The sequence below is a fragment of the Culex pipiens genome, chromosome 2 (assembly GCF_016801865.2).
Source record: "Culex pipiens pallens isolate TS chromosome 2, TS_CPP_V2, whole genome shotgun sequence".
Classification (NCBI taxonomy): domain Eukaryota; kingdom Metazoa; phylum Arthropoda; class Insecta; order Diptera; family Culicidae; genus Culex; species Culex pipiens.
Window position 1 is genome coordinate 60,592,286 of NC_068938.1, and position 13,949 is coordinate 60,606,234.

The following is a 13,949-nucleotide window of genomic DNA, read 5'->3' on the forward strand; positions in this document are numbered from 1 at the left end:
GTCGTTTGTTTTGCGTATTTTTTGGATAAAAAACCCAATTTTTTTAATACCAGAAGTGATCATAAAATGACATGCCTCATAATTGTTTTTTTTTTTTGTTATTTTTTTCAGATGAAAATACCTACTAGAATTAACCTGGCGATTATTGCACTCGATCGGAATTTCTCGACTCACGATCGAGATTTTTCGATAGTGAGATTACGATCTACCATCGCCAACTTACAATCGAGAATTCTCTATCGTGGCTCGGGATATTACGACCGAAATTTGTAATAGCATTTTTCAATTATTTTTTTATTGAAATGACAAATGACAGAAATAGAAAAAAATAAAACTATTTTTAAATTCAAATATTTTAAAACATATATTTTTTAGAAATTTCAACTAGTCTAAAAAATTCTAAAAACTTTAAAAATTTATAAGAATTGAAAATTTGTGAAAATTAAAAAGAAATGAAATACTTCAAATATTTCCAACAAAAAAAAAATATCAAAATATTACAATTTGCATAAATTTAGTATTTAAAATTTTAAAGTCAATGATGGTTTCGATTTCAAGCTACGGAAATAGTAAATTGAAATGCAAAAATAATCACGATTCGTAAAATGTTTCTACAAACCACACAAAGAAAAAAATCACGTTGTAGTTTGTGTGATTAATTAAGTTATTTAATATACATCTCACAATGCCTAGAAGAGACCTCTCTTACTGATGTGCGTAAGCGTTGCTTTGCTTTGTGAATTTCTACCTAAGCTAACGATGTATCAAAATGATTTAATCCTGTTCCTACCAGATTTTACAAACAAGAATATTGAGATGCAATAAAAAAAAAATCAATATCTTGATTTCTATCAACACAAGTTTATAAATAATATATATAATAATATATAATAAATGTGTGATATATATCAACATCGGAAACCATCTGAGCAATTCTCTACCAAAACCGGAAATGGATTTTATTTGTATTTTTTGATTTGACTCAAACTTTGTGGGGGCCTTCCCTATGACCAAATAAGCTATTTTGCGTCATTGGTTCACCCATACAAGTCTCAATACAATGTTGGCGGCTGTCCATAGAAAAATGGTATGTAAACATTCAAACAGCTGTAACTTTTGACTGAATTTTCTGATCAATTTGGTGTCTTCGGCAAAGTTGTAGGTATTGTTAAGAACCATAACATTCCACCATTTTCTAATGACAATATCTCAGCAACTAATGGTCCGATTTTCAATGTTAATACATGAAACATTCGTAAAATTTTCCGATCTTTTCGAAAAAAAATATTTTGAAAATTTTTAAATCAAGACTAACATTTTAAAATGCCTTAACATTGAATATTACGCCCATTTAAAATGCTAGTCTTTATTTCAAAATTTTCTAAATATTTTTTTTCGAAAAGATCGGAAAATTTTACGAATGTTTCATGTTTTAACATTGAAAATCGGACCATTAGTTGCTGAGATATCGGCATTAGAAAATAATGGGGTTGCTTTGGTGAGATTTAGAAAACTTCAATTTTCGTGTTTCTTTTTCTTAAAGCGGCTGTATCTCAGCAACCAGAGGTCCAATCTGCAATGTCTCTTAGATAATTTTATAGCAAATTTTCTGAACTTTTCAAAAAATATATTGGAAATGGTCACTTATGGTCACTATTTTTAAAAATCGAAAAACTTCAAATATTTCGCTAAAATCAAACTTTCGGTGGCTATATCTTGAAAATGGAGCCCTTTATAAAAAAAATCTGTAAAGTACTTTTCGATTGGAAATACAATTTTGCATTAAAAAATTACGTCAAATTTGTTTTTACATGAAATTTCGATTTTTTTCAAAAATCACTATTTCTTCAAATATTCATAACTCGGCGGCAGATTTTTTGACCGTGTTTCTCTATGGCTCAAAAGTTGCGGATTTTTGTACCCTAAAACATATCAAAAAATCTTAAAAATCAAAAAATACGTATAGTACGTTTTAGTGAAAAAAAAGTTGATAAAAAAATCTACAATTTTTTTTCCGTGTACCTTTTTTTTCTCAAAAGTCCTCAACAATAGCTACAACTTTGCCGAAGACACCAAATTGATCAGAAAATTCAGTCAAAAGTTACAGCTGAATATTCACATACCATTTTTATATGGACAGCAGCCAAAATTGTATGGAGACTTGTATGGGTGAACCAATGACGCAAAATAGCTTATTTGGTCATAGGGAAGGCCCCCACAAAGTTTGAGTCGAATAAAAAAATACAAAAAATAAAAATGGTCGAAATCGGCCAATTTCGTAGAGAGTTGCTCATCTTGGCAAATAGCCCTGAAACGACGGCAACGTGTGGCTCCATCTCCAGGGAAATTTCTAAGTACCTAAATTTAAAACAAATAAATTTTGGAGTTTAAATTTATGTTTAACAATTATTTTTTTATACATACACTGCCGTTCTACGCATAATTGTCCCATGTTCAAAAAAAGGGCAACTGAGCAAAACGCGATTGAAATTTTTCGATCGATTTCTGTGTTTCTACGCCTAATTGTCCCGTGGTTCCCTATTCGCCTTATATGACCCTAATCACCCCGGTTAACATGTTATCACCCTTATTTGTAATCCTCTTGCAGTTAAACAGGTAAACAAGATAAAATGCTTCGTAAAACTCATGATTTCGTGATAGAAAATACTTGGTGGGACAATTATGCGTAGAAGTTCAACGATGGGACAAACAGACTTGGTGTTGTTTTCAATGATTTTCTGAACAAAGTACTAGATTTTATGTGTTTTTCTGAAAGTATACGTAAAACTAAACTTAAAAATGATAAAAAGTCAAAATCATCGAAAACTGACATGGGACAATTATGCGTAGAACGGCAGTACACTGTGTATCCAGGTTTTTAAGCGAAGATGGCGTTCTAATGGTGAACGTCCGAAATGTCAAAATCACGCAGTGGTACCAATATTCCGAAAGAAGTGTGCCATGGCATGACAGCCACATTTGTTTTCTAATGTTGGTGCTACTGCGCGATTTTGACATTTCGGATGTTCACCATTAGAGCGCCATCTTCGCTTAAGAGGCAGTATTTGTAGATTCTGCTCGGTTTGTTCTAGGGGTCGTATCGAGGTGCTCCGATTTGGATGAAACTTTCAGAGTTTGTTTGTCTATACATGAGATGAACTCATGCCAAATATGAGCCCTCTACGACAAAGGAAAGTGGGGTAAAACGGGCATTGAAGTTTGAGGTCCAAAAAACATGAAAAATCTTAAAATTGCTCGCATTTCCGTAAAACTTCATCAATTCCAACTCTCTTAGATGCATTCGAATGGTCTTTTGAAGCCCTTCAAAATGTGCTATAGACATCCAGGATTGGTTTGACTTTTTCTCATAGCTTTTGCAAATTACTGTTTAAAATGGATTTTTATAAAACCTTAATAACTTTTCCCAACAGCCTCCAACACCCATACTCCCATAGGTCAAAAGTTAGGGAATTTCATGGACTATAAGCCTACGGTTCCAAATTTTTAGGCCAATCGCAGTTTTTCTCATAGTTTTACGGTTTTTCTAGAACAAACATTCTACAACGTTAGTTTTTGCCCTGTAGGCCGCCATAGCGGCATTTTTTGGTCTCAATTTTGTCATATTCGGAATCCTCGGACAATTTCACGTAAGTTAGAAGTATTGGAGTTGTAATATTTCTTTAAAAAATAATTAAATAAAACATTTTTGAAAAAAGAAAAAGATCTTATTAACCCTATGACCAATACGTCAAATGCTGTATCAAGTAGGCGAAAACCTGTTTTACCCCCAATCCAACAAATTGTTAAAAAATATTTTAATTCATTCTAAACGGCAATTTTTCCAATCAAATTTACAACTCCAATACTTCTAACTTACGTGAAATTGTCCGAGGATTCCGAATATGACAAAATTGAGACCAAAAAATGCCGCTATGGCGACCTACAGGGCAAAAACTAACGTTGTAAAATGTTAGTTCTAGAAAAACCGTAAAACTATGAGAAAAACTGCGATTGGCCAAAAAGTTAGTACCGTAGGCTTATAGTCCATGAAATTCCCTAACTTTTGACCTATGGGAGTATGGGTGTTGGAGGCTGTTGGGAAAAGTTATTAAGGTTTTAAAAAACATCAATTTTTAACAGTAATTTGCAAAAGCTATGAGAAAAAGTCAAACCAATCCTGGATGTCTATAGCACATTTTGAAGGGCTTCAAAAGACCATTCGAATGCATCTAAGAGAGTTGGAATTGATGAAGTTTTACGGAAATGCGAGCAATTTTAAGATTTTTCATGTTTTTTGGACCTCAAACTTCAATGCCCGTTTTACCCCACTTCCCTTTGTCGTAGAGGGCTCATATTTGGCATGAGTTCATCTCATGTATAGACAAACAAACCCTGAAAGTTTCATCCAAATCGGAGCACCTCGATACGACCTGTTTCACATCGGTGAAAAACTCGCTCTTAAAACCCTGGATACAATTTTTGATTAAATTTTAATTTTTTTTTTATTTTTATTTTTTTTTGATTTCTTGAATTTTAAATTCTTGAAGGTTTGCACTCAAAGTCAGAAGTATCCCTCAAAAGGGTACTTTCAATCCTCAAAAAGGATACTTTCTATCCTTTTTTAAAGTTTACTCGGCGCAACAACCAATTTATGTACGATTCTAAATAGATTTCGTTTCAGAATTCGGATTGATTTGACTGGGCCTTTTAAAGGGTGACGTCGGGTGAACTTGAAAAAAGGATACTTTTTACTTTGAGTGTAGATTCTTGAATAAAACAAAAATAATTTCCGATTTTTTAATTTTGGATTTCAAACCAAAAGCGAAAACAAGCTTCGAACACATGTTTAGATTTCCTCGATCGTCAGTTGTTATTTTACGATGATATTTCGTGAAATTACGATCGAATGATCTCAATGAACTATCGAAAAATTACGACTTACCGTTGACACATTACGAAAAATCACGATCGTGAGTCAAGAAATTACAACCAAGTGCAATAATTAGCACGTACTTTAGAGTTACAATTACTTGAAATTCCTCAACATTTACCCAGGTTCCCCTTGACTTTTAAAACTTTTTACTCCATTAAATGTCAGCACTAAAGAAAGTAAAGCACAATATTCGCACATTAAAATTTATTCCAATAAATATAGTCAAATCCCAAACATGCGTTTGCATCGATTCGAGAGACCAACCACTCTGCATACCAAACTCTCCCCGCTCAAAACGTAACCAACGATATCCGCCTCAACTCGTCATCCGTGGACAGATCTTCATCATCCCCCTCGGAATCGTACTCCGTTTCCTCGTCCTCGTCGTACTCATCGTCGTCCTCGTCCTCGTCGGTACTTTCCCACGACTCCTCCAGGCTGTAATCGATCGCGGCCACGCCGGCAACCCGATTGGCACCGCCGCCTCCTCCACCACCCCGCCCATCATCCACGCCCTGGATGGCGATCCGCTCGGTGTGGATGTTGATCTCGACCTCCCAGCGAAAGTTCAGTATCATGAAACCGGCCGTTATGAGCACCGGCAGTGAGACCCGACTCTTCCACGCGAGGTTCGTGAGAAAGAGAAACGTTTTGCCAAAGGTGGAATTCATCATTTTTTTTTTTTTTTTGAAAGGATGTTTTCGGATTTTAGTTAGGGGGTAGTGATTCTGGAAAGAGATAGAAAGAGACGAAAAGAAACACGCCGTTACTTGTTTGCTGAGTAATATTTGCACATTTATTGGTAGCATATAATAAGCAAGTAACACATAAGATGAATAAGTGGAATGTGTGTGTTTAATCGTAATAATCAACGTGATCGCCAGATTTGAACTGGCCCGCCTCGAGCACGCTCAGGAACTTGGCCGTCGTTTGGTGCGTCGTGAGCATGGTCGTGGAATCGCGCAGCCCTTTGAAGTACGCGCGGATCTCCTCGGCGTTCGAGCGACCCTGAATGTCTACCGTCATGTCGGTATCGACCGGCCCTGGCGAGTAGTTCAGCACCACCAAGTCCGGCTCTTCGTCGGCCAGCACCTTGAAGTACATTTCACGGGCAGCCTTCCCGGAGCAGTAGAATCCCATGCTTTTGAACGGAACCAGGCACGCCTTCGAGGTAATATTCACGACCAACTTCCGCGGACACTCGCCAAACCGGCGCAGAAAGCAGCTGTTCAAAACTCCCACCGTGATGACATTCGTCGCAAAGTACTCCTCCCACTCTTGCCGATCCGCCATATCGATCGCCTTGCGTTCCACGTTCCCGATCGTGCCCACGTTGTGAACGATCGCCGCCAGCCCAAAACTCTCCACCGGCTTCTTCCCGAGCGACTTCCCGATAATGTCCTCCAGCAGCTCCCGCGAGGCGTTACTCAAATCCACCGAACTCGTAACCACAGTTATGTGCGGGTTCACCTCCAAGATCTCCGCCCGCGTAGACTCCAGCCCGGAAGCGGACCGCGCAAGCAGAACCACGATGGACCCAGCCCGGAAGCGACGCGCCGTTTCGATGGCCATCCGTTGGCCGATGCCGCGAGAGGCGCCGGTGATCAGGAAGTACGCAACCTGGTCGAGGTCGATTTTGGTGCCGCTGGTCGATGATGCCATGGTGCTGGTTTGTGGCTTGAACGTGTAGAACTAACGGAAAAGTGCTGCGCGCTCTCTCAATCTCTCTGTAGGTGCGATGAAACGAAACAGATCCGGTCACGAATGCTAACGATTGGCTAGTGCTGATTAACGCCGAGTCACACATTAAGAATGCTGATTGCAGTTTGAGTCAGGGGTGTTCAAGGTGGTGAGTTCAGCTATTCAGAGAACACATCCATCAAAAATTCGGCTCTCAAGATACAGATTTTAGAATATTTAGATACAATTTTTGTAAGGAAAGCTATCAAATTAGTAGGGGAGAACCGATAACGCAAAAAGCTTCTTTGGTCCTAGAGAAGGCCCCTACAAAGTTTAAGGCAAATAAGATGCAAAAAATAATCAATGTTTGAAATTTTAGGGAATTACTCCCATAAAAAATCGTACGGCAGTTGCATTTTGCATGGCACGTATTCAAACATACAAATCTGGAGTTCTTTTTTTAAAGGTCCAATAAACCAAATCGACGGTAACATTTCAAAAGGCATCATGTACATTTTAACACTTTCTGGGTTATTGTATATTCTGAAAGTACTTCTAATAAGCTACCTCTCCACCAAAAATGAGCAAAAGTTACTTCAGTAAAGTCTGTTTAATCATGATTTTAAATAAAGTAACATAAACAAAATCTCTGCCATCAGCAGTTCCTGTTTATATAGCCCTGTCAACCTGTCAAACAAAAGACTACATAAACCTCGTGACGAAAAAAAGCAACATGAAAAAAGCGCCATGTACATTCGGCAAAGAAAAACGAATCATAACAAAGCGCCCCCCTCAGTGACAGCAGGGTGATATCGACGTTGGAGATTTCAAAAGAAGTTATGTTTGTTTTTCTCAAATAAAATTACGGAAATAATGTTTTATTCAATATGGATGATCAAGTATCAACAAAAGCAACGTTTTTCATCGTTTGTTATCATTAGAACATCTTATTTTGTTTTTATATAAAAATGGTAATTGAAAATGGATGCACAACATTCAAATGCGTTTTTCTCAAAACGCATGGTTTGTACATGATGCTTTTTGAAATGTTGGCATCGTAAATTTTCAGTTTCTGCTCGTTGGGTGTTTTTAAAACCGCCTTGAGTCAGGGGTATTAAAAAACAAAAATTAAAAATTTGGTTCATCGGACCTTTAAAAAAAAAACTCCAGAAACATTGAAACGTTAAAAAACATAGAAAATAGAAAATAAATAAAACAATTTTAAAATGGTGAAATTTAAAACTTCAAGAATCAAAAATAACACATTCTAAACAGTGAAAAATAATAAAAATCGGAGATTCAGAAATTTTTAAACTAAGAAGTTTGGAACCTTAAAAATACACATGTTGGAAAAATTACAAATAAAAAATGCTTTTTTTATTATTGTAAAACAAATAAAATTTCAAAAATTTAATGATTAAAAAAAATTTTATACAGTTTTTACTCGAAAATTAAAAAAATAGAAACTAGAAAATATAAATTGAGAAAAAGGAACTTAAAATATAAATAATCAGAACAAAATTAATTCAAAAACATGCAAACAATGTTTTAACTTGATTATCCAAAGTTCTCACCAAAATTTCACTACGGGTAAAGAGAATCACGATTTTTGCTTAAGAATTTAAAAATAAAAGTATTTTAGAATATATATTTTTTTAATCTGTGAAGATTAAGGAATTTAAGAATTTTAAAATAACTGAAATTGGGAATTTGAGCTTTAAAAACATAACGAAGTTTCAAAAATTTAGAAACGCAAAAATATAAATGTGCCCAAAACTCAACATTAGAAAAAATTAAAATTTCAAAAAGGGGCAGATTTTTCAACACAAAAAAGTAAAAAAAATATAGGGATTAAAAAAAATAAATACAGTGCTAACTCGATTATCCATAGTCTCCGCCAACATTTTACTCTGGATAATCGAAACGCGAAATTTGGTTATTCACAAATAATGATTTTCTGTTATTTATCAAATATGGCAGCAAAGATGGGGTATTTAAAAATTTTAGAATTTAAGTATTTAAGAATTTAGGAATTTAAGAATTTGAAAATTTTAGAATTTAAGTATTTAAGAATTTAAGAATTTAAGAATTCAAGAATTTAAGAATTTAAGAATTTAAGAATTTACGAATTTAAGAATTTAAGAATTTAAGAATTTAAGAATTTAAGAATTTAAGAATTTAAGAATTTAAGAATTTGAGAATTGAAAAAAATAAGAATTTAAGAATATAAGAATTTAAGGATTTAAGAATTTAAGAATTTAAGAATTTAAGAATTTTAGAATTTAAGAATTTGAGGGAAATAAAATAGGATTTTTTTAAACCGAGATTTAAAAAAGTGCATTTTTTTGAAAATAACGAAAAGAGTAAAAAAAGAATGCCCAACTTTTCTCGACCGCGTTTTGTTCGAGCTCCATACTCAGCTTCAACATTTAATTTTGGTTCTTTAGCTTCCATGATAAATATCGTTGTCTGAAAAAATAAGGCTTATCGGTCGTACTAAAAAAACATTATTCTCCAATTTTCATTCTTTGCAAAGTCATATCTCTGCAACCAAAGGTTGGATTAACAGTTTTGTAATTTTCTTTTTCATAGAGATTTTTTGCAGCCAGTTGAAAAGATTGTTTTTGAGGATGGAAGAGTGTGTCAATTTATAAAATACAAATTTTTCGAAAAAAAAAAATTGTAAATATTATAGCTCGGTTTTATCAAACTTTTACAAAAAGTAATTTTCAATTGCAAAATTAATTCTCGCTCTGTTTTAACAGGTCCTATGTATTAATCACTTAACACCACTTGGAATTTTTTTTTATTTTTTTATTGCTCTACACCATCTAAATTGATTTTAGAAAATCGATTGATTTTGTTTAACTCGTCCTAAAACTTCTATTATGAACACCCCTGACTACAACAAATTACCCTTACCGCAGATCACGCAAAAAAAAAAACCATCCCACAATGTAACAACCTCCCTCCTCCATCGTGACTAATGATAAAGATCAATGCAAAGTTGCCGCTTTCTGTCAACTTACCACTTTTTTTCTCCTTCTCAATCCCTCTAACGACTGGTGGAGCTCTCGGTTCCACTTTCCTCCCCTTCCTTGCCGTAGTCCTGTTGCTGCTGCTGGTCTTCTTGGGTTTCCTCTCCCTCGAGATGATCGTGCTTAAGGAGATGCGCTAGCTCCGCTGCCGAGAGGGCTTGTTCCGGCCGAATGATGCGCAACAGTTCGTGGTTGATCACGGGTTCGTCCAGCTGGTCGTAGTTCTGCGATGAGGCGGCGGGGTCGTTCAGCAGCTGTTGCATACAAGCTTCGCGACGTTCGGCCAACTGCTGCAGGACGGTCGGATTGGTTCTCAGCCTACGAAGTCTACGTTCTGCGTGTGATAAAGGGGCGAGGGAAGCCATTAAATTGATAACGTTTTGACTCTTTCGAGAGCTTCAAATCTGCCTCTTATCAGAAAGGCAAAATGGTGGCACAAACAACAAGACTAAGTTTGCCATACATTGTGCCAAAACAATTACAATCCTCTCTCAAATTACCTAACGCGGCCAAATAGCTGTCCGAGTCCGGAAGTCTTCCGTCCCGCGGTTGCTGCTGATCCCCGACGGCGGCTGGCTCAAAGTTGTCCTCGAACTGCAGCTGGACAGCGGAGCAGATTGCGTCACTACTTGGGTTTGGATTGCACCACGGATCCGCAACGCTCATCGTCCTCCTGTGTGGGGAGGGGGTGCTGCTGCAGATTAATGGCTACACGACTGCAGCTTCTCCCACTATTTTTTCTCTTTTCGAACGAACGAGAAAACGATCGCGTCACGACGCCCCAACTGGTTGGTGACGTGGTGGAGAGGCTGGACGATTGAAAGAAACTAGTTTCAAGCTTCGCAAATTTCGCGAAAAAGAGTTACGACGGAGAAGAGAAAATTAAAATTTATTTTACTTTTTTTCAAAACAAACATTTAGTTTGACGTTTCTTGGTCGAATTTAGATCGATTTTCATGAACTCGCTCGCGAAGTTGACCTAATCGATTCACCAGCTCCAAATATACACTGATAATCAACATTACACACTGTTCAGTTCACTTTTACACACTTGTATGGGATTTTTCAGTTCAAGTATGATTACACGAAAGTGTGTTATCATACTTGAACTGAAAAATCCCATACAAGTGTGTAAACGTGAACTGAAAAAAGTGTAATGCTGTTTACCAGTGTAATGTTGCCTTCCTCATGAGTCACACGGTCAGCTGGATGTACTCAAAATCAAGTTCAAATCCACTCAAAATCAAGTTCAGATCTCGAACTGAAAATGAGTGGTTTTCTGAACTTGATTATGAGTGGATTTTTCATTCAAACGACAGTTCAAAAGCTGAACTGACGTTTGAGTAAATTGAACTTGTCATTTTTGCCACAGTCTTTCAAGTGTTGCGGCTACACGGAGGATCGGCATTACACGGAGGATCGGCATTACACGAAATCGAGTTCGATTACACGAAATTCAGTTCAGGTACGATTACATACTTTCGTGTAACAGGGGTCGAACTGGATTTCGTGTAAAATTGAAATTGAAACGTTTCACCGGTTGGAAAATTGCATACATACGGGCGTATTTTCATTTTGTTTCGGATTTTTATTTATTGATTATTAAATTGCAATAAAAACTGGCACATCAAATATTTTTTATTATATTCTAAATTGTTTACAATTGCTTTATCCATTTCACAATAGAGAAATTGATATTTCTGCTGAAATTCAAGTTGACACACTCTGCTCCCAGGTCATGGCGTAATTTTTGTTGCAGGGAGTGGCCGTGGCCTCTTGGCAATGCCCATCCGGATCCACAGGTCCTGACGGATGTTCCGAGTTGATTGTTGAAGCATATTAGTTGCCACAACAGGTTGGGGGGAGCAAGAGGAAGCCATCAGTTGTTCCTGATGAGGACCCGGAGTTCAACACCGCCGTTGGCTGTTTATTTTGGGAAGTGCGGTCGACGTTTCCCGGCTTGGATAAGAGCGCCACCGCCACCTAGACGTGCCCGTACCGGGAGTTTCCGATCCTGTAAGCGCATCCGGGCCTGGGAGCTAATGAATCCTTGGGACGGGATTCGATTTCGAGCACTTCGTCCTCCTTCGAGAAGGATACGGATTTGGCCGCCTTACCGTCCGAGTTCATGCGGTCAAAGCTGCGCCGTCGCGAGGAGAGCGACTGTTCGTCACCTGCCGTGACCATCTTGGCAGGGATCTTCTTCACCGGAATGACGTTCTGGATTTGGGAGGGAGTTGGCGGGTGGGTTGTTGCTGAAAAAGTTTAAACGTTAGTGAGGCAGCCTGACTTTTGACCAAATCATCAACACTTACCGGGGACTTTATCAGTATCCCGGCGGGCGCTTCGTCACTCTGTCGCCCAGCCGCGAAAAGATTGAACCGCCGCCGCCTCCGAAATTGTCACTCTTCTTCCCAAGCGCCTCGATATTCTTGAGTGTGACCTTCGAGGCCATATTCTTCGGCGGTTTCCTTCCGTTTCCGGCGTCGTCAAATTCTCCATCCTCCTCCTCTTCGTCATTGGAGTTGCGCTCGAGCCGTTTGACGACGGCACTCCACTTGCTATGCTACCGACCGTCGATGCGCACAATGTTCGTGGTAGATCCGCCGCCAGCCGGAAGTGTGATTTTGTGCTCGAAAAAGTCTTTCCGCGATTTGCTCGGCAGAGACCCCGCCGAGCTGGGGCCTGAAAAGGTCAACAAGGGATAAAAGCGAATTCTTCAGCGCTCCTGAGCAAAAGGATCTTACGGGACACCGCCGATTTGGGTGGGTTGCTCAGCGTGGCGGAAACCGCTGCTACCTCGACGACTGCCGACTGCGAGGACAGCACCCGGTCGCGGGCACTCTGGTTGCAAACTGTCTTCAGGTGGCACAGGATGGCAATGAAGTCTCCCATCGTCGTCCATCAGCATGTCTATCTGGAACCGGTTCTCAACAAACACATGCGCGTACCCGGCGGCCGCCTGCGATGGAATGCCGGCTTTGGTAAAGAACTTCACCCAAGACGCTGGAAGAGAACAAAAAAAAAACGGTTCCCCCGATAAAGGGCAATCAAAAAATTTAGCTCCATTTTTGGAGTGGCATCACAACAAACCCCCCCTCCCAACACTTACAGGTGCTTGCCGTGAGCATCTTTTCAAGCCGGACCGTGTTCCGTGGCGCGCTGAGTTCACTTTAGCGGCGGTCCACACCGGTTTGGATTAAAACGGTTGGTTCTGGTCACCTCCTTCTATAGCACCTGAGACCGCCGCAGCCAGTGTCAGGACGCCACCTCACCGCGAACTTGCTGCGGCTGACCGGCGAGAGGGACGATCACGTTGGGAATCGCGAAACGCTGCTCGACGGGTGACGGTGACGAGTAAACTTGCTGCTGGTTCAGAAGGGTTAAAGCGACACTCCGTGCTTGCTGCGGCTTCTGCTGGAGTAGAGGGGGAACAGGACCAGCGGAACGACTTGGTTGTGATTTCGCGGACGTACTCTGACGACGAGGATTTGCGAGATTTGTTGTGCTTGCGGGTAGAGACTTCCGGTAAGACGGAGCGTTTGGACACTTCCCGTGAGCTGAAACTCCAGATGGGGGGGAAGCGGAATCTTGCGTTTCCCGATTTGGCCGACAGATTGCCAAGAATCATTGCCGGAAGATTCAATTCCGCTTCCCCTCGACCGCGGAATCAAGATTCTAACCGAAATCGGCCACAAAAAGTTCCACCGATCCGGAATCTGTCTGGAATTGGCTGGTTTGGGGGAAGCGGAATCTTGCGATTCCAGTTTTTGGTCGACAGATTGCCAAGAATCATAGCCGGAAGATTCAATTCGCTTCCCCCAAACCAGAAAACCTAGAATCTAAACTAAATCGGCCACAAAAATTCTTCGTTATCCGGTTTGGGGGAAGCGGAATCCTGCGTTTCCTGATGTTGGCCAACAGATTGCCAGGAATCGTTGCCGGAAGGTACAATTTCGCTTCTCCTCGACCAGGGCGTCAAGATTCTGACAGAAATCGGCCACATATGGGTCACCGATCCGGAATTCTTTGTTATCCGGTTTGGGGGAAGCGGAGTCTTGTGTTTCCCGGTTTTGGCCGACAGATTGCCAATAATCATTGCCGGAAGATTCAATTCGCTTCCCCCAGACCGGGGAACCAAGAAATCAACCGGATCTGGCCACAAAACCTTTCACTGGCTCTTTATCCTTGGTTTTCCGGTCTAGGGGAACCGAAATCTTGCAAATTCCGGCCGTAACCGACAGATTTGTATATTTTCCTGCCGGAACCAAGAACCAAGAAATTAACAGGATCTGGCC

The 13,949-nt window shown here is 39.4% G+C and overlaps 3 protein-coding genes across 3 annotated transcripts; all 3 read right to left on the minus strand.

Annotated features, from left to right (window-relative positions):
• Positions 1 to 5,223: 5,223 nt before the first annotated feature.
• LOC120413601 (zinc finger protein AEBP2-like) lies at positions 5,224 to 5,604 on the minus strand. The gene has a single exon (XM_039574508.1). The coding sequence runs from the start codon at positions 5,602 to 5,604 to the stop codon at positions 5,224 to 5,226; it is 381 nt and encodes a 126-aa protein (XP_039430442.1).
• A 95-nt stretch (positions 5,605 to 5,699) lies between these two features.
• LOC120413633 (sepiapterin reductase-like) lies at positions 5,700 to 9,782 on the minus strand. The gene is made up of 2 exons (XM_039574550.2): positions 9,643 to 9,782; positions 5,700 to 6,660 (listed from the first exon to the last, which is right to left on the minus strand). Exon 2 carries the CDS (start codon positions 6,593 to 6,595, stop codon positions 5,789 to 5,791), a length of 807 nt encoding a protein of 268 aa, XP_039430484.1. The 5' UTR covers positions 6,596 to 6,660; positions 9,643 to 9,782; the 3' UTR covers positions 5,700 to 5,788.
• A 2,232-nt stretch (positions 9,783 to 12,014) lies between these two features.
• LOC120413603 (uncharacterized) lies at positions 12,015 to 13,213 on the minus strand. Its single transcript, XM_052707834.1, has 3 exons — positions 12,764 to 13,213; positions 12,399 to 12,657; positions 12,015 to 12,336 (listed from the first exon to the last, which is right to left on the minus strand). Exons 1-3 carry the CDS (start codon positions 12,780 to 12,782, stop codon positions 12,213 to 12,215), a joined length of 402 nt encoding a protein of 133 aa, XP_052563794.1. The 5' UTR covers positions 12,783 to 13,213; the 3' UTR covers positions 12,015 to 12,212.
• Between the last annotated feature and the right edge of the window lie 736 nt (positions 13,214 to 13,949).

Bases quoted from the DNA above. Each gene is read 5' to 3' on its own strand.
- LOC120413601 (XM_039574508.1), bottom strand. From the start codon at position 5,604: ATGAATTCCACCTTTGGCAAAACGTTTCTCTTTCTCACGAACCTCGCG.
- LOC120413633 (XM_039574550.2), bottom strand. From the start codon at position 6,595: ATGGCATCATCGACCAGCGGCACCAAAATCGACCTCGACCAGGTTGCG.
- LOC120413603 (XM_052707834.1), bottom strand. The intron at 12,337-12,398 runs GTAAGATCCTTT...TGACCTTTTCAG, and splicing joins ACCCAAATCGGCGGTGTCCC to GCCCCAGCTCGGCGGGGTCT.